The 23895-nt window shown below is 39.1% G+C and overlaps 3 protein-coding genes across 7 annotated transcripts in view; 2 read left to right on the forward strand and 1 right to left on the reverse strand.

Annotated features, from left to right (window-relative positions):
- The window catches only part of PTGR2 (prostaglandin reductase 2), a 21536-nt gene extending 6603 nt beyond the window's left edge, over nucleotides 1–14933 (forward strand). For both annotated transcript variants that reach the window (XM_019969211.2, XM_070797856.1), the window contains exons 4-10: nucleotides 5409–5600; nucleotides 8156–8326; nucleotides 9354–9563; nucleotides 10906–11027; nucleotides 12131–12218; nucleotides 12952–12991; nucleotides 13872–14933. In XM_019969211.2, coding sequence (XP_019824770.2) covers nucleotides 5409–5600; nucleotides 8156–8326; nucleotides 9354–9563; nucleotides 10906–11027; nucleotides 12131–12218; nucleotides 12952–12991; nucleotides 13872–13948 — 900 coding nt within the window. In that variant the 3' untranslated portion in view covers nucleotides 13949–14933. The remainder of the gene's footprint in view (nucleotides 1–5408; nucleotides 5601–8155; nucleotides 8327–9353; nucleotides 9564–10905; nucleotides 11028–12130; nucleotides 12219–12951; nucleotides 12992–13871) is intronic.
- On the reverse strand, nucleotides 11448–18884 carry LOC109565339 (uncharacterized). The gene is made up of 3 exons (XM_070798063.1): nucleotides 18834–18884; nucleotides 16806–17496; nucleotides 11448–11785 (listed from the first exon to the last, which is right to left on the reverse strand). Exons 1-2 carry the CDS (start codon nucleotides 18882–18884, stop codon nucleotides 16828–16830), a joined length of 720 nt encoding a protein of 239 aa, XP_070654164.1. The 3' UTR covers nucleotides 11448–11785; nucleotides 16806–16827.
- ZNF410 (zinc finger protein 410) overlaps nucleotides 16911–23895 on the forward strand; it is a 42167-nt gene continuing 35182 nt past the window's right edge. For 3 of the 4 annotated variants that reach the window (XM_019969209.2, XM_019969207.2, XM_019969210.2), the window contains exon 1: nucleotides 16912–17043. The gene's annotated coding sequence lies outside the window, so the exon portion shown is untranslated. Of the gene's footprint in view, nucleotides 17044–17500; nucleotides 17582–23895 lie in introns of all 4 variants that reach the window. The other variant, XM_019969208.2, reaches the window with a different exon arrangement.

Consider the following 23895-nt stretch of genomic DNA (forward strand, 5'->3'; position numbering starts at 1 on the left):
AATATGTGAACCGTGAACTTCCAGATGTTCAAGCTGGTTTTAGAAAAGACAGAGGATAAAAAAAACCAAAACAAAAAAAGAAAAAAAAAAAAGAATAGAAAAGACAGAGGAACCAGAGATCAAATTGCCAACATCCACTGGATCATCAAACAAGCAAGAGAGTTCCAGAAAAACATCTATTTCTGCTTTATTGACTATGCCAAAGCCTTTGACTGTGTGGATCACAATAAACTGGAAAATTCTGAAAGAGATGGGAATACCAGACCACCTGACCTGCCTCTTGAGAAACCTGTATGCAGGTCAGGAAGCAACAGTTAGAACTGGACATGGAACAACAGACTGGCTCCAAATAGGAAAAGGAGTACTTCAAGGCTGTATATTGTCACCCTGCTTATTTAACTTCTATGCAGAGTACATCATGAGAAACGCTGGGCTGGAAGAAGCACAAGCTGGAATCAAGATTGCTGGGAGAAATATCAATAACCTCAGATATGCAGATGACACCACCCTTATGGCAGAAAGTGAAGAGGAACTAAAAAGCCTCTTGATGAAAGTGAAAGAGGAGAGTGAAAAAGTTGGCTTAAAGCTCAACATTCAGAAAACGAAGATCATGGCATCCGGTCCCATCACTTCATGGGAAATAGATGGGGAAACAGTGTCAGACTTTATTTTTGGGGGCTCCAAAATCACTGCAGATGGTGACTGCAGCCATGAAATTAAAAGACGCTTACTCCTTGGAAGGAAAGTTATGACCAACTTAGATAGCATATTGAAAAGCAGAGATATTACTTTGCCAACAAAGGTCTGTCTAGTCAAGGCTATGGTTTTTTCAGTGCTCATGTATGGATGTGAGAGTTGGACTGTGAAGCAGGCTGAGCGCTGAAGAATTGATGCTTTTGAACTGTGGTGTTGGAGAAGAGTCTTGAGAGTCCCTTGGACTGCAAGGAGATCCAACCTTGCATTTTAAAGGAGATCAGTCCTGGGTGTTCATTGGAAGGACTGATGCTAAAGCTGAAACTCCAATACTTTGGCCACTTCATGTGAAGAGTTGACTCATTGGAACAGACTCTGATGCTGGGAGGGATTGGAGGCAGGAGGAGAAGGGGACGATAGAGGATGAGATGGCTGGATGACATCACTGACTTGATGGACATGAGTTTGAGTGAACTCCAGGAGTTGGTGATGGACAGGAAGGCGTGCTGCAATTCATGGGGTTGCAAGGAGTTGGACACGACTGAGCAACTGAACTGCACTGAACTGAAAGATTAACTTTCTGGACATGGTCTAAGACTCTGGCCCCTGTTTGGCTGTCCAGCCTCTCCCATACCCTTTGACCCTCGCCTTGCTGGACTTGATTCTTGTGTAACACACCAGTACGCCTTTTGGCTTAGGCCTTGCATTAATCATGTCTTTCTGTATTTTATAATTTGTCATAAAATCATTTTCTGTATTTTATGATGCTTTGACATCTTAGGGGCCTTGCTAATCCTGGAGAGACTGCCCCTCCCAGTGCTAGCTGATTTTTAGAGATAATAAACAATTTTCGTGGGACATACCTTTCATATGTAAATCAATCAACTTAAAACCCATATTTCCAGCCACTTCCTTCCTCTGACTCTCACATACCACATCAATATTTCTACCCCGCCCTAAATCACCCAAGGGCTAGGTGCCAGACAACTAGGAACACATCCATGAGCCAGAGCCCACTGAAATTATTCAGTCTGTCCAACTCTAATGTACCCAAGCTTGCCTACCCTACCTTACCACTCCTTTTCCTGGAAGCCTCAATAAAGAGTGGGCCATGCTGTCCTCTCCCCACTTTTGCCTCCAAACTCTGGTACTTTCCCATGTGGCCCTGTGTGATATGATATGCCTTTTCTCTATGGTATTATAATAAATTCTTCTTTCAAGGCAATTGTATCTATGTCTGTCATATTATAATAACTGATTAAAACAACATTCTGGGAACTTCCCTGGTGGCTCTGCCTGCCAGTGCAGGGACACAGGTTTGATCCCTGGTCCAGGAAGATCCCACATGCCTCAGGGCAACTAAGTCCAGGTGCTGCAACTACCGAGCCCATGCTCTAGAGCTTGAACTCTGCAGTAAGAGAAGCCACCACAGCTGGAAAAAGCCAGCATGCAGCAAGGAAGACCCAACACAGACACAAGTAGATCAATAATAATAAAAAAAAACAAAATTCTGGGTACAAATTAAAACAAGCCTCCATATCTAAAAACTTCCTTTCCCTTTCCCTGACCAACCCCTCTTATTCCCTAGAAGCCTGCTTTATGCTTTAAAAGAGATTTACTTTGGCAAATCACCCTTAACCCTCAGACTATTCCTCTCTATTAGATTTTCTCAAAAATACCTTGACCTTCAGCATGTATCCCAGTTTTAATTAATAATTATTTAGTTATCAGATGTTTGTCTTCCCTAATAAGAACTTATTAAAACAGAGGTCTTATTTATCCCTGTATCTCCAGTGACTAGCATAAGTGCTTATTAAATATGAATTAAAAGAAGGAAGAAAATGACTTTGGTTGCTTTCACTAGACACTGTTCTTAAAAAAAAAAGCATAAGTGGGACTTCCCTGGGGGTCCAGTGGCTAAGACTCTGAGGCTTCCTGCAGGGAGCCTGGGTTCAGTCCCTGGTCAGGGGACTAGATCCCACATGCCACTACTAAGGCCTGGTGCAGCCAAATAAATATTTTTTAAAAAGTATTCTTTAAAAAAAAAGGACACAGCCATCTTTAAAGGGAAAAAAGGAATCTGCTGAGCATTAAATGATTGTAATTTTATATCATTCCAAATTTATGACTGATTTTAATCACTATGTGCGTATTATATTTTACATGGTTATATTTAATATGTATATACTATTTTGATTTCATATTTGTGATTTATATTCATATCTTCATATGAGAAATTAGTCCAAATATTATTTTGCTGGTTGTATGACATTTTATCTTATTGACATCATTCACTTACCTATACTCCTTCCCACTTTTTCGATTAGCCAATCAGGACTTGGTGTGGCCAGTATCCAATGGCTGCTATACTTGCTTTGAAGAATATATAGGGACTTTCCTGGTAGTCTAGTGGTTGAGAGTCTGCCACCAGTGCAGGGGACATGGGTTTCATTCCTGGTCTGGGAAGATTCCACATGGGGTAACTAAAGCCCGTGCGCCACAGCTACTGAGCCCACATGTGCTAGAGCCCACAGGAGAAGCCACCGCAGTGAGAAGCCCACACAACGCAACTGAAGAGTAGCCCCCACTCTCTGCAACTGGAGGAAGCACCTGTGCAGCAATGAAGACCCAGCACAGCCAAAAATAAATAAATCATTTCTTTTTAAATCTTAAAAAAAATTGAAAGGATATATGGGAGGGGCACACAAGCAGAAGTATAGTATATTCCCACAGGAGCTTTGGCATCAATATGCCATGTGGTCATTTACCCTGGTGAACTGAACCAGACCATGTAGGGCCCCTTGATGGAGCAGGCTTCCATCTCTTCCATCTCCTGGACCACACTGTAGGCTTATACATCTTGGCCTCCGTAAGAGAGGAAAGAATGAGCCACAGAGAGGAAGAAAGCTTTAATTGCCTCCCAGAGAAGTCTTTAGCCCTAGTTCTATGGAAGGGTGTGGTGCTGTGGTGACACTTGGTCTTTGAATAAAGAGAACATCCATCTGAAGTTAGGGGGAATGATGTAGTACTTGGTCTGAAGTTTGATGAACAGCTGTATAAAAATTGTTTCATTTCTCTTTTGGGTTATTTCCATTGTGGAAGCAGTATTGCTCAACTGAAGAAATGAGTAGTATTATGGTCTATATGTTGCAAGTCTGTTTTCTATTAAAAATGGATGTTTTATAATATTATCAGCAACATGTCAGTGTACCTAATTTGCTACAACCCATTGACACAGAATCTTGTATTATGCTAGCATATAGGACATAAATTTCTTTAAATATTTAAGAGGGGCTTCCCAGGTGGCACTAGTGGTAAAGAACCTGCCTGCCAATGCAGGAGACATAAAAGACATGGGTTCGATCCCTGGGTCAGGAAGATCCCCTTGAGGAGGCAAAGGCAACCCACTCCAGTATTCTTGCCAGGAGAATCCCCATGGACAGAGGAACCTGTCAGGATATAGTCCATGGGGCTGCAAACAGTTGGACATGACTGAGCGACTAACACACACACAATCCACATGTCCTGTATACTTCAATAGTTTTTAATTCACTCACAAAGTTGTCTGTTTACCACAATCTAATTTTAGAATGTAAATTCTTTTTTTTTAAAGGGCATAGAATTTGCATAGAAGCTACACATATCCTCTCAAATACTTTAAAAAATCATTTATTAATTCATTTTTGGCTGTGCTGGCTCATTGTTGCTGCCCAAAGGCTTTCTCTGGTTGCAGGGTCAGAGCGGAGTTGTGTGGGGCGGCAGGGTGTTGGTCTACTGTTTGCTGGAGTACACAGGCTTCTCATTGCGGTGGCCGCTCTTGTAGTGGAGCACGGACTCTAGGGTGCTGAAGGCTTCAGCAGCTGTGGTAAGTGGGCTCAATAGTTGCTGTTCCTGGGCGCTAGAGCACAGGCTCAATAATTGTGGCACACAGGCGTAGTTGCTCCATGGCATGTGGAATCTTCTCGGACCAAGGATCAAACCCTTGTCTCTTACATTGGCAGGCAGATTCTTTACCACTGAGCCACCAGGAAAGCTCCTTAAATTCTTTTTTACTTTATTTTTAAATTTTTATTTTATTTTTAATTGGAAGATAATTACTTTGCAATATTGTGATGACTTCTGCCATACATCAACATGAATCAGCCATAGGTATACGTATGTCCCCTCCTTCTTAAACCTCCTTCCCACCTCCCTCCTCATCCCATCCCTCCAGGTTATCACATAGCACTGGCATTGGGTTCCCTACATCTTACAGAAAATTCCCATTAGCTATCTGTTTTACATATCATAATATATATGTTTCAGTACTACTCTCTTAAGTCATCCCAGCCTCTCCCTCCCGCACTGTGACTGTAAGTCTGTTCTTTACATCTGTGTCTCCTTTGCTGTCCCCTAAATAGGATCATCAGTACCATCTTTCTAGATTCCATACATATATATATATATATGCATTAATATATGATATTTGTCTTTCTTATTTATTTCATTCTATATAATAGGCTTGAGGTTCATTAAATTCTTTTTGAATTTCACTTCTTGTTTTTTTCAGGATAAAAAATAACTAAAAGGAAAAGAGAAATTAAGATGAGTTTTGTTTGGCTAACACTGTACTTAATATTACTGAATTATATACTTCCTTTTAATCACTGGGTGAATAAGTAAACTGGTTCAGTATTATCAGACAGAAGTATCCCAATCTATGTTTCTTTTTTCAGCGTTGTAGAATGAATGAAGACACTGGCAGTGACTATATAACACCTTGGCAGCTGTCTCAGGTGGTTGATGGTGGAGGTGTTGGGATTATAGAAGAAAGCAAACACACAAATTTTATGAAAGGTGATTTTGTGACTTCCTTCTATTGGCCCTGGCAAACCAAGGTTATTCTGGATGGAAATATCCTTGAAAAGGTGATGTACAATATAAAGGATCTGATTTTTCTCTCTTGTTATTCCTTTGTGCATTTGATGTTCAGTTTTATTTGCTGTCAGGGGAAAAATAAAAGCATATGTTTTCTTTTTAGATAGCTTCCAGAATGTGAAAAGCCTTTATTCCTCTTCCACTGTTGGCTGTAACTATATATGACAGTTCTTAGATTGCCAATGAATGATGTTGTTTTCCATATTTAATTCTCAAATTTTACATGTATAAAATAAAACCTGAGCTATACGCATCAAAAAATGCTTTATACTAAGAACCAGAATGCCCTTTATAGTAAAATGCTTGAAAGGTTTCCTAAGAAAGCTCCAATACTTGGTCCACTTGATGCAAAGAGCTGACTCATTGGAAAATACCCTCATGCTGGGAAAGATTGAGGGCAGAAGGAGAAGGGGCCGACAGAGGATGAGATGGTTGCGTGGCATCATTGACACAATGGGTGTGAGTCTGAGCAAACTCCAGAGATAGTGAAGGACAGGAAAGCCTGTCATGCTGCAGTCCATGAGGTTGCAGAGTTGGACACATCTACGTGACTGAACAATAACAACGAGCAATTACCACTTGATTCAAGAAATCCATTTGGTTTGTGCTTGAAATTCTATCTTGTGGCAGAAATCTTGAGTTCGGTTTCTACTGTTTGGTTGAGTCATGTGAAATTACCAGTATTTGTCTGCTTTGACCTACAAAAACTGGCAGCTTCATGTAATTCAGCCTAATAATTGTCATCAAGGAAGTTACAGTATGTCTCTAACCTCAGTTTCCTCATGTGCAAAATGAAAACAATAGCTATCTCACCAGTGAATGTGAGAATTAAGTTAAATTTAATTAAATTAGAATTGATTTAAATTAAATTTAGTTATAATAAATGTGATTAAGGCTTTGTAAAAAGCTTTGTACAATTTTAGTATTTTTTATGATTACAAATTCTTACAGTTAGTTAAAGGTGGGTGTTAAGATACAAGTGATATGGGAGACATTACACAATCATTTTATCAATGGTACTAATATACAATGTTTAACTAGAAATTTCTAGTAGGAAGTGAAAAAGAAACATTCAGCGTTTCTAGCTTTCCCTGTCATAATGATATAATGGGAAATTGAGCAGTTGGGGAGAGCTTAAAAATGTTTGAGGAGTAGGTATTACAAATGAGGAAGAGGAATTCAGAAAGGATAGAAAAATGATGTTTACTAAACACAACTTATCTCACGATGTTTTTTTTTTTTTACTGGCCTTACTAATAGATAACTGCTACCTACAGGATATATTTCTATGTCTGGAGAAGGAAATGGCAACCCACTTCAGTATTCTTGCCTGGAAAATCCCTTGGACAGAGGAGCCTGGCAAGCTCCAGTCCATGGCGTCACAAGAGTCGGACACAACTTAGCAACTAAACCACCAAACCACCATATTTCTGTATGTTGTACTGTAGACCTTTCTGTGTATTGTAGACTTTAATATCTCCATTACCTTTATCTACACATCAGACTTGACTGATAGCCATTTAAAACTGATTACAGACTGCCATTTTTTTATTTGTGGCAGTTTAATTGCAAATCAAGGTGGTGAATCTTGATTACTTTTGGTGGTTTGTTACATTTTTAATCTCTAAAATTATTATAAAACTTTTATGGTAGAGAGTTTCTATATAATTTTTTTTTTCATTTTCCCTTAATGTTACAGATAAGAAAACAGACAGAAAATGTAAGAGATGTACAATTAACTATTGATTGGGCCTGTTAAACATATAAGTGTAAAATGCTGAAAAGCTGAGAGACCTCATTTTACTCTGTAATTAAACGAGAAGAAATTGTATCACACCTTCCTTATATTTTCATGAAACATTTGAAGTATCAGTAACGAGAACTGTTAAAGAGTTTGAGCTGACTTTTATATAGATAAGTGTTTACTCTGAAATTGCTCAGAGATTTTTAAACCTTCTAATTTTGTGTAGTGTTTTCCTGTAAAGTGTTTCTTCTCTTTTGATATATTTGAGACACTGGCAAGAAAGACTGAAAAATGGTTTACTGTTTATGTTGGGTTGTTTATAGTCCGCTTAAACCGCTTGAACTGTTGTTACAAAATACAATGGAATGAAATTTATTATTACAGCAGAAATTTATTTTCTTACAGTTCTGGAGGCTAGAGGTCTGAGGTCAAGGTGCTGGAAAATTTGGTTTCTGTTGGAGGCTCTCTTCCTGGCTTTCAGATGGCCCTGTTCTCCCTGTATCCTCACACAGCATCCAGCCTTTCTTCTGTGAACTTCGGAGAAACAGATCTCTGGTGGCCCTTTGTCTTCTAAGGCCCTTAATCCTATCAGATTAAGGCCCCCTCCCTGATGCCCTCATTTTAACCTTAATTATCTCCTTAAAAACCCTATCTCCAAATAAAGTCACACTGAAAGAGTTAGGTCTTTAACATATGAATTTGGGGAGTTCATATTCATGAAGTCATAGGTTGTCTCTACTTTGTTGACTTAAGACAGAAATTCCTAATATTATTTTTTTAAAGGTATATATTTTATTTTAGGTAGACCCACAACTTGTGGATGGACACCTTTCATATTTTCTTGGAGCTATAGGGATGCCTGGTTTGACTTCCTTGATTGGGGTACAGGAAAAAGGTCATATAACTGCTGGATCTAATCAGACAATGGTTGTTAGTGGGGCTGCTGGTGCTTGTGGATCCTTGGCTGGGCAGGTAAGCTTTTGGAGAATTATCTGATTTTCTAAAAAACTGGTCATAACTGAATCTCTGGATCTGTGTATATAGTTTAAAATATACAGTTGAACAAATTTGTAATGTTATTTTACATATATTTGGTAGAAATGATATTATTGCATGCTTAGACTCTTCCTAACAATGTGAAAAATGTTGTAGATTTTTTATATTTTATTCTCTTTTAACCAAAAATGACATGGTAAATGCTGGAGCATTGCTCTAATCTGTATGAAGGAGAAAAAAATCACAGAGTACGTGTCTGGAATTCCATGAATTGAAAAAATAAATTTATATTTAAAAAATATCTTCAAATAAGAAAGCACTTGTTGGGTTCTAGAGGTAGGTTAATATATTCCCAAGTGACTCAGTGGTAAAGTATCTGCCTGCAGTGCAGGAGACGCAGAGACATGGGTTCAATCCATGGGTTGGGAAGATCCCTTGGAGAAGGAAGTGGCAACCCACTCCAGTATTCTTGCCTAGGAAATCTCATGGGCAGAGGAGCCTGGCGAGTTACAGTCCATGGGATTGCAAAAGAGTCAGACATGACTTAACTACTAAACAACAGCAACAGAGATATAAACATTATGATACAGTTTTATAAAGTACATTATTTTATGAATAGTAGCCTTCAAAGTGTGAAACCACAGAAACAAACATTTTATCTTAATAGTGATTTTAGTTCCTCACAGGCCCAAAAAATATTGAATTGCAAGATAGAGATGTTTTTGGTTTGAGTGTTCCTTTTATGAGCTCATCTTTAAATTGTGAGATTTTTAACCTTCAAACTAAGTCTAATTTTATTCACTCTTAATGTTTTTAAAAATGCTGTTATATCTGTTCTCAGTTCTTTTGGTTTCAAATTACCTTTCTTGAAAAGACTTACAAAAGCCTAAATTGTGATGAATATTTTCATATAGGTACTTGTATTATCTTTCATATTTTCACATTTTTCCACGTAAATTGTGACAAGAGAAAGTTGTTTAATTTTCAAAAATTTCTCCCCTAGATTGGCCGTTTGCTGGGCTGTTCGAGAGTCGTGGGAATTTGTGGAACACCTGAGAAGTGCCTCTTTTTGACCTCAGAATTGGGCTTCGATGCTGCAATTAATTATAAAGAGGGGAATGTTGCAGAACAACTCCATAAATTATGCCCAGCTGGAGTGGATGTTTACTTCGACAATGTTGGTGGTGACATCAGTGATACAGTGATAAGTCAGGTTGTTTTCTGATTTGGTTATAAATTTGAATGCTATATTTTATTTGATGTGATATCTTTTTAACTGATAGTGAGAAAAAAAAAACTTTATAAACTTGTAGGGTTTATGGTGAAAAACAACATGATGGTCAGTATTCTAATTAAGTGATACAGAAGAGCTTGATGAAGCTGTTTCCATTTGTTTGCAGATTTGCACTATGAGCATTAGTTTTAGTTCTAGCAATGTTATATTTTCACCTTTATTTTTGTGAAAAATTACAGTTGTATTATACAAGTGAAGTTCTAAGCTTTAACTCATTTCTAACCATCAGCTCTCAGCCATCGCCCTCTAACTTTGGGTTGGGAAAGGATTTTTATAGTTTACAGGTATTTGAATATTTTAATCAACAGCTTTATAATTTATCAACATTAGCTATTGACACTACATTGTCCTTTACTATATGTAAAATTATTTTCAACTGAGGTTAAATTATTTAAACCCAAAGAAATACTCTACCAATAATGAAGTAGCAACAATGATGACAATGACAACTAATGAAATTCTTTTACAGATTACCAAAATCTTATTTTTTACCTCTATATTCCTTTCAGTTCAGTTCAGTCGCTCAGTTGTGTCTGACTCTGCGACCCCATGGACTGCAGCATACCAGGCCTCCCTGTCCATCGCCAACTCCCAGAGTTTACTCAGACTCATGTCCATTGAGTCGGTGATGCCATCCAACCATCTCATCCTCTGTCATCCCCTTCTCCTCCTGCCTTCAATCTTTCCCAGCATCAGGGTCTTTTCAAATGAGTCAGCTCTTCGCATCAGGTTGCCAAAGTATTGGAGTTTCAGCTTCAGCATCAGTCCTTCAAATGAATATTCAGGACTGATTTCCTTTAGGATGGACTGGTTGGATCTCTTTGCAGTCCAAGGGACTCTCAAGAGTCTTCTCCAACACCACAGTTCAAAAGCATCAACTCTTTGGCACTCGGCTTTCTTTATAGTCCAACTCTCACATCCATACGTGACTACTGGAAAAACCTTTGGGGTAGATTTATTTGCTAGCTAATTAAAACTCTTTGATACATATACTGGGTGAGTCTTTAGAGCAAAATCAATTAATTGGCATTAAGGGATTAAATACTATAGGGAATTCCTTATAGTATTTAGTCCTAATCCACAGTGTTGTTAGGACTGTGCACTTTCACTGCGGAGGGCATAGGTTCAATCCCTGATACGGAAACTAAGAAAAAAGATTAAATACTAGAATCAAGGAGGCTTTCATTGAGGCAGCCATAAGATCATTAAATACAGGGAAGGTATATATCTTAAGGTATAATCATCAATTTTCTCTGAACAGATGAATCAGAACAGCCACATCATCCTATGTGGTCAAATTTCTCAGTACAACAAAGATGTGCCTTATCCTCCTCCACTACCCCCTGCTATAGAAGCAATCCAGAAAGAAAGAAACATCACAAGGTATGTTCTACACTTTCCCCATATTACCAGATTCAATAGGTTTAAAGATCACAGATGGGTTCAGGATGGGGAACACGCATACGCCCGTGGCGGATTCATGCTGATGTGTGGCAGAACCAATACAAATATTGTAAAGTAAAAATAAATTAAAAAAAAAAAAAAAAAGAATATACAAAAAATTAATAAAATGATGTATTTTGCTTTTAGACTGTAAAAAAATAAAGATCACAGATGTATAGGAAATATATTGTTCTTCATATATAATTGTTTCCTATTATATAAAATTTGAAAATGTACATTTTAAGGTGGTTCAGTATTTAGGTTTTGGTTAACTAGCTCCCTGGCAGAAAACTTTTTGAAAAATGCACCTGTTCAGTCCATCTTTTTTTTGTGAATGTTAGAAATTCAACTCATATTGGCTTAAGTGCAAAAGACATTTATTGGTTCATGTATTGAGAAGTTCAATATTAGTACTGGCTTAGATTTGGCTGGGTAAAAGGTTTGCATAGTGGTGTCCAGACTCAGTTTTTCTTCACCCTGGGCTGTGCTTTTTTCTGGGTTGGTGTGGCTCCCTGCGGACTCTCCTCTTGCAGTAGCAACAGGATGACTGTAATCTTTGCTCTTGCATTTCACCAGGTTAGCAATCCAAGCAAAAAGAGAACAGTTCTCTTCTTGCAGTTTTATCAAGTCCCAAAGCTGATAAGTATTGGCTCAGACTGGCCTGGCTTTCATCGCATGAGGGTAGGGAAAGATGCAACCTACAAAGTAAAACCACATTGTTAATACTACATGGGACTGTCGATCCTGAGCAGACAAAACAATAGAACTCCACTATATGTATGCTTGACCCACTCCAGTGTTCTTGCCTGGAGAATCCCAGGGATGGGGGAGCCTGGTGGGAGGCTGTCTATGGGGTCGCACAGAGTCGGACATGACTGAAGCGACTTAGCAGCAGCAGCACGATACGTATGCTTGTAATTGCACCTAAAGCTGTATTTGACCAGACTCTATGTAATTAACACATTTTTGAATTCAGGAATGATTTGATATGAGCTTTTTCCCTCCCTAGTCTCTGATCATTATCATTTTCTTCCCCACTACAGAGAAAGATTTCTGGTGTTAAATTATAAGGATAAATTTGAGTTTGGTATTCTCCAACTGAGTCAGTGGTTTAAAGAAGGAAAGCTAAAGGTAGAACTTGCTTCTATTCTTGATCAATATCATTCTTCCTGCTACTTGATATGCTTTTGTATTATTTGAGTTTAATATTAGTTTCATAATAAATATTTATGTAAAATAAAAGTATACTGAATATCATAAATTAACTTTACCTCCCAGAGGAGTATAATGCTCCTGATTGAGAAACCTTCTCATCATTCCCTTTATTTAAATTTTATTAAACTTTACTTTTCTTAGATTATAGGTTTTTGTCTTTTCTAAATTGTAATATTCATTAGCAAATATTTATGGAATATTACTATGTGTTAGAAGTTGTTCTTTCTCAAAAATCTTTTAAGCATTTCTTAGTACCTCTCCACCACCCTACAACCTGCCCTTCTTGTGGTTGAAAATCAGCAATTATCAATCTGAGGTCCAGAGACCCCTGACCTAGGATGTTCTTGAAACATGCAAATGATAGGCAAAGGTGTATGTGTATGTGTGCTTATATAGTTTGTTTTTTGAAAAGAGGGCATACAGCATATGACATATAACTGAAGATTAGACAGTGGGAAAATAGGATTGTATTAATATTTTAAAAAATCAATTGATAGGAAACTTTTCTGATCTAGCTATATAAAATGAAAAATATCTATTTTTAGACAGAAAGTGCTAAATAATATTGCTGCCTTTTGCAAAAATGTAAACCATTAAGTAGAAACACTGAAGTCTGAACAATATAAAATATACCTATTTCGATTTATAGATCAAAGAGACTATGATAAATGGATTGGAAAACATGGGAGGTAAGATGAATGTAGATTCATTTACTATACACATCTGTTCAGCACAAATATTGTCTTTTTTCTTTTAATTCTTTTCAGTTGTTTTTTTCTCTTTTGAATCACATTTCTTTCCTGTGAAACCTTAAATATCTTAAACTCTATGAAAGTTCAACTTAGTGGTATTTAAGAGCTATTTTTTTCTCATTTCAAATTATAAAATATTTCTTTGTTTTTGTAAATAATTATTAAAAATTTTAAGAATTGTGAAAGTTATCTAGCCTCTAGGTAACTTTCTCAGATTGAATGGTTCTAAGTCATCAATCATAAGATTACATTAAGCAGATTTTTAGTATTTGGACTTCTTTTTTTTGGCTAACATACAGATTTCAACAATCTTTTATTTTAAATGAAGAGAATTAAATCAAACTGTTAATTTTTCCTTTTTAAGAAGAAGATCTAATGTATTTGGTTAATGTGTTTACCAAACTGAAATATAAAATTCACTCACATGATAGATGTTCATTTTACTTACTTAGTAAAACTTTATGATTAGATTTCTAATATTTTTTAAGCTATTACAATTGTTTTTTCTGACATTTATCCTCATACTTATTTTGCTGTAGTTTTCAGACTCTGTAACATTGAACATGGATGTAGACGCCAATTAAACATTTATAGTTTGGGTAAAAAACACATTTTTAAGATGTTAATTGGGTTGATTTGTCCTGTAACTTTGGTAGCAGTTTTACTAGCGGTTTCTTTTCATGAAAGTTTCCTTCAGTACTTAAAATCATCAAAGAAATTATTCACATTAATCATATATGTGCCTGGTCTATTGACAAACATGTATGATGGTGACATTATGTTGTCAGATAACTTCGTTTTTTTTTTTTCTTTCCAGCTGCATTCCAGTCCATGATGACAGGAGGTAACATCGGAAAGCAGATAGTTTGCATTTCAGGAGATACTTCTTTGTAATCTCCATAAACATCTTCATCAAGGAAATACATGGATTTCTTTCCATTCTGCTGAAAGATTTCACGATACATTAAAAAACCCTTAAGAGTATAGATCGCTTTGCTTTAAATGTGATAATAGGTGATATTTTCTTAGTTGCACAACATAATTCACGCCTATATCTTCAATATCATATATTTACTCTACATCCTATATGACTATTTACTATAATAGATTGATGTCAACATGACCTATTTTTCCTTCTTTTGCTAAAACTAATATTACATGAAATTTGTATCAGATATTCAGAAACTGTTGGAGATTTAATGTAACTTTAATAGATCATACAAAATATTTTTTAATAGTTTTATAACTTTATAATGTTTGTTTAAAATAGAATACTTGAAAAGACACTTACAAATATGTATTCATTTGGAAATGCTTTACGTAATTCTTGAACTGTAGCTTGATGCAAGAATAAATAGGATAGTGTTTCCATATTGTGTTGATGGAAAAGGGACTTAATGGCAGGGTATGTGTGTGTGCAGGAGTTGGGGGAAATTCAGAGCTTGTGGAACAGTTTTTGGAGTAGAATAGAGGCTTTGTGTCAGAAGTAGTATAAGTTAAATAACTGAGACTGGTTAGGTTGATGGAGGGACTTACTACAGAAGATGATCTATTTGTGTTTTGCCAAGTAGTCCACAGTATAGCCTAAAAACCCAAATCTATATTGATAAAAGCCTATGTTTATTTTAGGTTAGTAGGCGCATACTATCAAATAGTTACAAAGATTTCAAGAGAAATAGGTATAGACATCACTTCAAGTTTTAAGTGATGAAAAAGATTTAAATACAACTTCAAAAATGATAGAACTGACTGAGCAAAAGTAACAAATGGTTGTAAACATGCATGTTCAGGACCTATTAATGTATCTCTATATAAGAGCATTTGTTTTATTCATTGTAATCAACCCTTTAATACAGTAAAATTGAGGGTTTTTTTTTAAGTGTTGTGCTGGTTTATGGTCAGCAGTTTACAAACTGTAGTATGCTTTTGTGTAGATTCGAACTGTGTTGTATCAGTCACTCCAGTTGACCTCAGTGGCCTTCAGCTCTTTCTGTTGTATATACTTTTCCATTTCATCTCCATAGAGAGCTTCATCTCTTGTCTAAGTGTTGATAACTCCTAAATCTATCTTATTTCCAGTCTCTTGAGCTAGGTAGGCCCTTCCCTGGTGGCTCAGACAGTAAGGAATCTGCCTGCAATGCAAGAGACCCTGGGTTCGATCCCTGGGTCAAGAAGGTCCCCTGGAGAAGGGAATGGTAACCCACTCCAGTATTCTGCCTGGAGAATTCCATGGACAGAGGAGCCTGGCAGGCTATAGTTCATGGGATTGCAGAGTCAGACACAACTAAGCGACAAACACTTTCACTTCCCAAGTAAATATCCCACTTTCTCTTTAGAAGAACAGCTATGACAAACCTAGACAGCATATTAAAAAGCAGAGATGTCACTCTTTTGACAAAGGTTTGTATAGTCAAAGCTATGGTTTTTCTAGTAGTCATGTAAGGATGTGAGAGCTGGACAATTAAAAAAGGCTGAGTGCTGAAGAATTGACACTTTCCAACTGTGGTGCTGGGGAAGACTCTTGAGAGTCCCTTGGACAGCAAAGAAATCAAACCAATCAATCCTAAAGGAAATCAACTCTGAACATTCATTGGAAGGACTGATGCTGAAGCTCTAATACTGATGTGAAGAGCCGACTCATTGCAAAAGACTCTGATGCTGGGAAAGATTGAAGGCAGAAGGAGGACAACAGATGATGAGATGGTTGGATGGCATCTCCGACTAAATGGACATGAGTTTGAGTGGACTCCAGGAGATGGTGAAGGACCAGGAAGCCTGGTGTGCTGCAGCCCATGGGGTCACAGAGAATCTGACAGAACTGAGCGACTGAACAACAAGAACCCCATAGGCACCTGGGATAGATAAACTCAGCTTATCTAAGGAGGAAATAACCTTCCCTTGAAAGGTGTTGCTTCTTTTCAAATCACCATCCTTTGTGTAGGAAACTACTGGTTTCTTCAACTCTGTCTCTATTCTTGAAAACGCCCTTCTTAGAAAAGGGCTTTTATTCCCAGGTGGCTCAGTGGTAAAGAAACTGGCTGCTAATGCAGGCGATTCAGGTTTGATCCCTGGGTGGGGAAGATCCCCTGGCGAAGGAAATGGCAACCCAATCCAGTATTCTTGCCTGGAGAAGCCTGGGGGGTGGGGGGGAGCTACAGTCCATGGGGTCGCAAAAGAGTTGGACGTGGCTGAGCACGCTGGCACACCACTATCTTAGCTGAGTCTCTCCATCCTTTGGGACCCAGCAAGTATTCAAAAATTACTAATCTCAAAAACTCAAGTCAGACACATAAAGCTCTAAATTGTGGCATCAAGCCTGAAACTCAAGGGTTCTAGCCCCCTGTGGACATCCGAGAGCTCTTTACATCCGAATGTACTGACGGAACGAAGACTAGGGAACCCACATTTCAAAAAGAAAGTTATACACCTGAGTCTCAATTTTTTTACCCCGCCCGGTATGCAATGCAGAACTATTCTGGAAGTTCCTTCTTAAGTTCCACTTAAGCTTCCAAGTCCTCTCCACTGAGAGAACTCTGATAAATGTTTAAGTAGTGATCTTTTCTTTCTCGCTTGCCTCCACTGCAACCTGTACTGATCTCAGCTGACAGGAAAAACTACCCCGTCCGTTGCAGCAGGGAAGCAGTGACGTCACGACTAGAATTGACTGACCCCGTTTTTTCGGGCTTCGCAGACCACGGAGCTACAAAGGCCGAAAGGGAATGAGTGGGAGGCGGGAGAGCGCAGATCCTACCCTCACAGAGCCAAGCCCTGCGCTACCAGCTTGGCCCACGCAGGCCTGAGGCCACCGGGCGGGAAACCTCTTCGGCTATACGGTCGCGGGGCTGGGAGGCAAGCGAGTGGGTGTGTGCGTGGGGGCGGCCAAACTTCCTGTCCCGCGCTTGAACTGCTTCCGGCAAGAGCCGGAAGAAGCTCTGTGTGGACAGAATTCGGGACCGACTGACTGACGGACTGCTGCCCGGGACTAGAAGGTGAGCTCTCGGGTGGTCCCGACCACACCCGCTCGGTTGGGTGGTCTCCGAGAGGGAGGAAGTCAGCGCCGGCTTCTCGGGGGCGCGGGCCGAGTTTGTCCCCGGAGAGGACCGGGAAACCGCCCCCGGGGCACCCCACCCGGATCTGGAGCGGCGGATCTGAAGCCCTACGGCTTCGGCTTTTCTCCTCGAGGGCTTCTGGGGCCGGTGTTTCCGCTCCTTTACTTGGTTTGGGGGCCAGGGACATGGGGACAAGACCGACCTGAGAAAGCTAGAGTCAGCGAGTGCCCTGGGCGGGGGCTCCCAGACTGTACCCGCAGCGAGGCCCGCCCGCCAACCTTGGGGCCCTTCACTAGGCCGTTGTAATCGGGGAACGATGATGCCAGGGCGACTCTGCCCTGGATATTTCAGCCCCAGATCTACCTTCTTTTTCCATATGTCCACTTTCTGGGACTAGAAGAAGGAAGACTGCCGACTCGGAGGGGCTGGGCCGCCGGTTTCTCCTTCGCGTGTCATTTGAAGGCGAGGGTGTGGAGCTGTGAGTGTTTACCGCCTGTGTTCGTTTCGCAGTTTCTATTTATCCTCTGAAGTCTCTTCGGAGAAAAGAATTCAATTAGTTTATTAAAGTTTATCCCTCTTGCTCATGAGGCTCTGAAATGCACTTAGGATTCATTTGTTAAACTTCATTCAAAGTTAAATATTAACTTTGAAGTTAAGAATTTGTACTTCTTCCTCATTTTGACCCAATGGTCGACGCAGCATATTTAATATGTAAAGAGGATGAAAGAAATATTTTAAAATAAAACCAGGGGCGTTTTGTTATTGTTAGGGAGTGAAAAATTCCACTGTCTTCGTATGAGACAAAGTGAGGTCAACTAAGCTAAGTAGAGATCTCGTTTTTGGCAAATTACTTAATCTCTAGCTTTGACACCCCCACCCGCACCCCCTGTAAATGAAGAAGGTTACCTATTCATTCAGTAAATATTTCCTAAATGTTTAGTTTGTGCAAGCACCATGCTGAGTTAGTGGGAGGATGAATAAATTCACTGAATCTTAACTAGTGAGAAAAACATGCTGAAAGACGACTAACTCCCAAAGCAGGGTGAGATAATTGTTAAAGAGAGGTTAAACTGTGTTGTGAGAACACCAGGGAAGGATAGATTTGTTTTGACTGGAGGGAAAAGATGAGTCTTCATGGAGGATGGCATATGAGTTAGATTTTGAAGACAGGAAAGGATTTCAAAGATCACAGCTGGATTGCAGCGTTTATTACTGGAGGGTCTTATTACTGAAGAACTATCCCAAGGGAAAGATCTTGAACACTGAAATAGGTTGGAATGTTCATTTAGTAGCCAATTCAGTGTGTACTGGAGAAAAGGATTCATTGAGGAGTATAGTGGATGCTTTAACTGAAACAGTATTTGAGGACATACTGTTGAATATTTAAAATGCCACGCTTAGGGATTTGACTGTTAATTCTGAGGCACTGAACTTTGGGCAAGGGAAGTGACATAAACTTCTCTGTGTTTTGGAAAGATAACTAGAGTGGCTGCATAAAAGATGGATTGGAAAGGGGAATTTTAAGGGCAAGGTGGCCAGTTAGAAGCTTGTTTTCATGTTGGAGTTGAAAGATAATGAAAAACCTAAACAGTACATTATGGTAGGAATAAATTTGGAGGAATCAGAACCACTGGGATTATTTAGATATGGAGGATGAGAGAGATTGTTCAAGATCTAGAGTTTGTAGCTGAGTGGGAGGAAAATTGGGCAATAACTGAAATGGATAATACGGGAAGAAGAACAGGTTTGGTGGGGAAGATGACAATCTGGATTTTGGACATGGTTAAAATTGAGATAAACATCCACTTGGGGATACCTAGCAAGCAGTTAGAAATAGTTTGAGTTCAGAGAGAGGTTAGTAATAGAGACAAAAATTTGGGTATCATTTATCATTTGTGGTGTCATTCATTCAATATGCAAATATTTATTTAGTGCCTACTAGCTGCTTACAGAGAAGCTTGCATAAAAGCCCTTAAAGCTCATAGTAAAGACAGTCTCAGAGCTTCATAGTATCAGAAATGACTCTTGGAGACCTAAATTCCTTGTGAATTACATACAGTACTCTGCCAGGCACCAGGTGATGGGTTCTGGGTGCTAGGAGATAAAGTAGTGAACAAGACAGACTAGTTCTTGTCCTTGTTTATGGAGCTTACAATTTGTAAACAAGCTTGCTCTTTTTTATGATAGCCAGACAAAAAGTGAATACTATATAAAAACAAAAGAATTCGAAATTGTGATGGGTGCTGTAATGGAAACAGTAGGGATGGATAGAAAGTAAACTGGGGTTATGGGGAACCTTCCTGGGATAAAGTGATCAGGCATACATAACCTTTTTATGTGAGTTGATGGTTGAACAGAGCCCTGAAGAATAAAAAAACAGCTAATCAATGGAAGAGAAAGCATTCCTAGGTAGAGGAAATGACACGTGCAAATCACTAGCATAGGAAAGAGCTAAATGTGTTCAAGGAACTAAGGGAGAGCCATTTGGCTGGAGCTTGGTGAGCAAGTAATAGAGAACAACTCTGGAATGTCTTTGGAGAAGCAGGAATGTATCACATATGTCCTTATAGGACTGGATAAGGATTTTGGATTTTTTCTAGATATATTGGGAAGCCACGTGAAGAAAATGCGAAAATTCATAGTTTAAGATGATATTGAGTGATGCAAAGAGAACAGAATGAAGGGAGGCAAAGAATAGAAGCAGGGAGACCAGTTAGGAGGCAGTAATGGTACTTTAAGGCAACAGTTGATGGTGGCCTGGAGTGGAGTAGAGGCAGTAGAAGTAGGTAGGTTAGAGATAGACTCAAGACCAGACTTGTAGCTGGACTGCATACTGGGAGCAAAGGAAAGAAGTTATAAAAGTAACTTCTAAATGGGGTGAATGATGGCCTTCCCTTGAGTGGAGGATAGTGGTCAGAGGGGCTGGCAGGGGATAATGGGAAACGGTTGGGAGAGAATTCATTTTGAATATGTTAAATTTGAGATATCAAAACATCAGGTAGAGATGTCAAATAAGCAATTATATATACAAGTTTGTAGCTCAGAGGACATATCTAGGCTATAGGTATGGGGAGGGAGGAGGGTTCAGGATGGGGAACACATGTATACCTGTGGTGGATTCATTTCGATATTTGGCAGAAACTAATACAATATTGTAAAGTTTAAAAATAAAATTTAAAAATAAATAAATAATTAAAAAAATTTTTTTTGGAGACCATGTCATTTAAAGCCATGCGTTCACACTAGGAGGGTAATATAATATAGTAAGAGAAGAGGGCCTGCAAACTCCTGAGGAACATTAGTATTTAGAAGGTGAGTTGAAGAGGAATATAGGTGTTATCAGAGAAGGCTGGAGGAGTGGCCAATGAGGTAGGATTAAAATGACAATCTTAGAGGCAAAAGAGAGTAAAGTGTTTGTGGAAGGAGGCAATGCTTCTAAGGGAAAATATCAGTTATGACTCTGGTTGCAAATGACCAATTTACTTGAGGAGAAGAGTTTATGACAAGGATGTGGGCAGCTCACAGGATCAAAGGAAATACTGAAGGCCCTGGCTTTGAAAAGGACAGAAATCTGAGCAGCCCCAGGGGGAGACTGATAATTGCAGTACTAGAATGAACAGGTTGCTGTAGCAGTTTTTACCTTTTAGTTACTTACTTCTTTTAGAATTCACGTTCTAAGGTAAAGTATCTGATGAACAAATCAGTTGACTGCCCAACAGTTCATTAGGATAGGAAAGAACACCTTACTCTACAGTCCCACCAAGAATGTATCCAGTGAGGGAGGGGTAGATCCCCAAATAAAGTGTGGATCCTGTTACCTAAACAGGGGGAATGAATGTGGAACAATCAAAAATAATAGTTGTCCTTTGCAAAGTTTAAGTAAGATGAAAACAGCAAAGTATCCATTAAATTTGGCAGCATGAAGATCATTGGCTTTAAATTTGTCTCTGAAGGATTGCAGAGAAATGGGGAGGTGACAAATAAAAATCAGGGCCGTAGGAATGGGGCACCCCAGAACATCCCAGGAAGAGAAGAAGGAAGGCCCAGGATGCACGTTACAGTTTCTGAAAGTCTTTCTGGCCTCACAGTTCTCTGTTCCTGATGTCTTTGATCAGTCCTCATTACCATTTTATCGTTAAAATTTAATTAACTCTCATGCTATATCTTATACTAGATATGATATTAAACAGTTACTTGATTTTTCTGTTTCTTTCTCTACCATTTTATACCAAAACTTAAACTGCTCTTTTATAAATTTAAAATTTTGGTCTTTGTAATTCATTAGCATTAGTATAATTTTGTTTTTGTTTTTTAAGTATTACTGAATATTGTTCCCTTCTGTATCTTTGGTCAGCCACAGGTAGAAGTGGACGGAGCTGAGAAGCAGATTGGCACATGGGGAGAGAGATTAGTCCTCTCTGTTGAACTTATGTGCTTTATTTTAACCTTTGTGAGGAGTGCCCAGTTGAGGGAGCACAGTGTTTTGCAGTTTCTTCTCTTTTTTCTCATCCTGTCTCCCTCTTCCCCTTCTTTACCAAACTGAGTTAAGGTCAAGGCATTTTCTGCCTCCCTCAGGAGGATAAGAACAACGCTGGTATTCTGGGCTTTGTATTCTAGAGTGGAATCACATTGCTTTTTGGAGGCTGACACAATGATGTTCTGTTTCTTTCATGATGCAGAGTATTAAAAGCCCCTGGTCATCTTTCCGTTTGGAATACATGCCCTTCTGTATGGCAGTCAGGACTGAGGCAGGAGACCTGTATCAGCTCTGTTCCCTTATAGCTTGATTAGTTTACTTTGGTCTGGTTTTTCCTCCCAGTATTTCTCCATGTAGCCTGCATTGGTTTTAGGCCATATCTGCTCTGGGAAATGGTGTTACCACTAATTCCTGTGTAGCATATGAGAGTTCTTCACTGAGGTGTGGGACCAAAAACTGGTTAATTATAAAGACATTTTGTCTTTCTTTGCTGATTGGTGCCTAGTGTATAGTATTTTCCTTTGCAGACGTTTAGGGAAGTTTGAAACCACTAGACCATTCAGGTATGACCTAAATCAAATCCTTTATGATTATACAGTGGAAGTGAGAAATAGATTTAAGGGCCTAGATCTGATAGAGTGCCTGATGAACTATGGACGGAGGTTCGTGACATTGTACAGGAGACCGGGATCAAGACCATCCCCATGGAAAAGAAATGCAAAAAAGCAAAATGGCTGTCTGAGGAGGCCTTACAAACAGCTGTGAAAAGAAGAGAAGCAAAAAGCAAAGGAGAAAAGGAAAGATATAAGCATCTGAATGCAGAATTCCAAAGATTAGCAAGAAGAGATAAGAAAGCCTTCCTCAGAGATCAATGCAAAGAAAAGAGGAAAACAACAGAATGGGAAAGACTAGAGATCTCTTCAAGGAAATTAGAGATACTAAGGAAACATTTCATGCAAAGATGGGCTTGATAAAGGACAGAAATGGTATGGACCTGACAGAAGCAGAAGATATTAAGAAGAGGTGGCAGGAATACACAGAAGAACTGTACAAAAAAGATCTTCACGACCCAGATAATCACGATGGTATGATCACTCACCTAGAGCCAGACATCCTGGAATGTGAAGTCAAGTGGGCCTTAGAAAGCATCACTATGAACAAAGCTAGTGGAGGTGATAGAATTCCAGTTGAGCTATTCCAAATCCTGAAAGATGATGCTGTGAAAGTGCTGCACTCAATATGCCAGCAAATTTTGAAAACTCATCAGTGGCCACAGGACTGAAAAGGTCAGTTTTCATTCCAATCCCAAAGAAAGGCAATGCCAAAGAATGCTCAAACTACCGCACAATTGCACTCATCTCACACGCTAGTAAAGTAATGCTCAAAATTCTCCAAGCCAGGCTTCAGCAATACATGAACCATGAACTTCTAGATGTTCAAGCTTGTTTTAGAAAAGGCAGAGGAACCAGAGATCAAATTGCCAACATCCGCTAGATCATGGAAAAAGCAAGAGAGTTCCAGAAAAACATCTATTTCTGCTTTATTGACTATGCCAAAGCCTTTGACTGTGTGGATCACAATAAACTGTGGAAAATTCTGAAAGAGATGGGAATACCAGACCACCTGACCTGCCTCTTGAGAAACCTGTATGCAGGTCAGGAAGCAACAGTTAGAACTGGACATGGAACAACAGACTGGCTCCAAATAGGAAAAGGAGTACTTCAAGGCTGTATATTGTCACCCTGCTTATTTAACTTCTATGCAGAGTACATCATGAGAAACACTGGGCTGGAAGAAGCACAAGCTGCAATCAAGATTGCCGGGAGAAATATCAGTAACCTCAGATATGCAGATGACACCACCCTTATGGCAGAAAGTGAAGAGGAACTCAAAAGCCTCTTGATGAAAGTGAAAGAGGAGAGTGAAAAAGTTGGCTTAAAGCTCAACATTCAGAAAACTAAGATCATGGCATCTGGTCCCATCACTTCATGGGAAATAGATGGGGAAACAGTGGAAACAGTGTCAGACCTTATTTTTCTGGGCTCCAAAATCACTGCAGATGGTGACTGCAGCCATGAAATTAAAAGACGCTTACTCCTTGGAAGGAAAGTTATGACCAACCTATATAGCATATTGAAAAGCAGAGACATTATTTTGCCAACAAAGGTCCGTCTAGTCAAGGCTATGGCTTTTCCTGTGGTCGTGTATGGATGTGAGAGTTGGACTGTGAAGCAGGCTGAGCGCCGAAGAATTGATGCTTTTGAACTGTGGTGTTGGAGAAGAGTCTTGAGAGTCCCTTGGACTGCAAGGAGATC

Source organism: Bos indicus, chromosome 10 (assembly GCF_029378745.1).
Source record: "Bos indicus isolate NIAB-ARS_2022 breed Sahiwal x Tharparkar chromosome 10, NIAB-ARS_B.indTharparkar_mat_pri_1.0, whole genome shotgun sequence".
In the NCBI taxonomy this organism is placed as follows: domain Eukaryota; kingdom Metazoa; phylum Chordata; class Mammalia; order Artiodactyla; family Bovidae; genus Bos; species Bos indicus.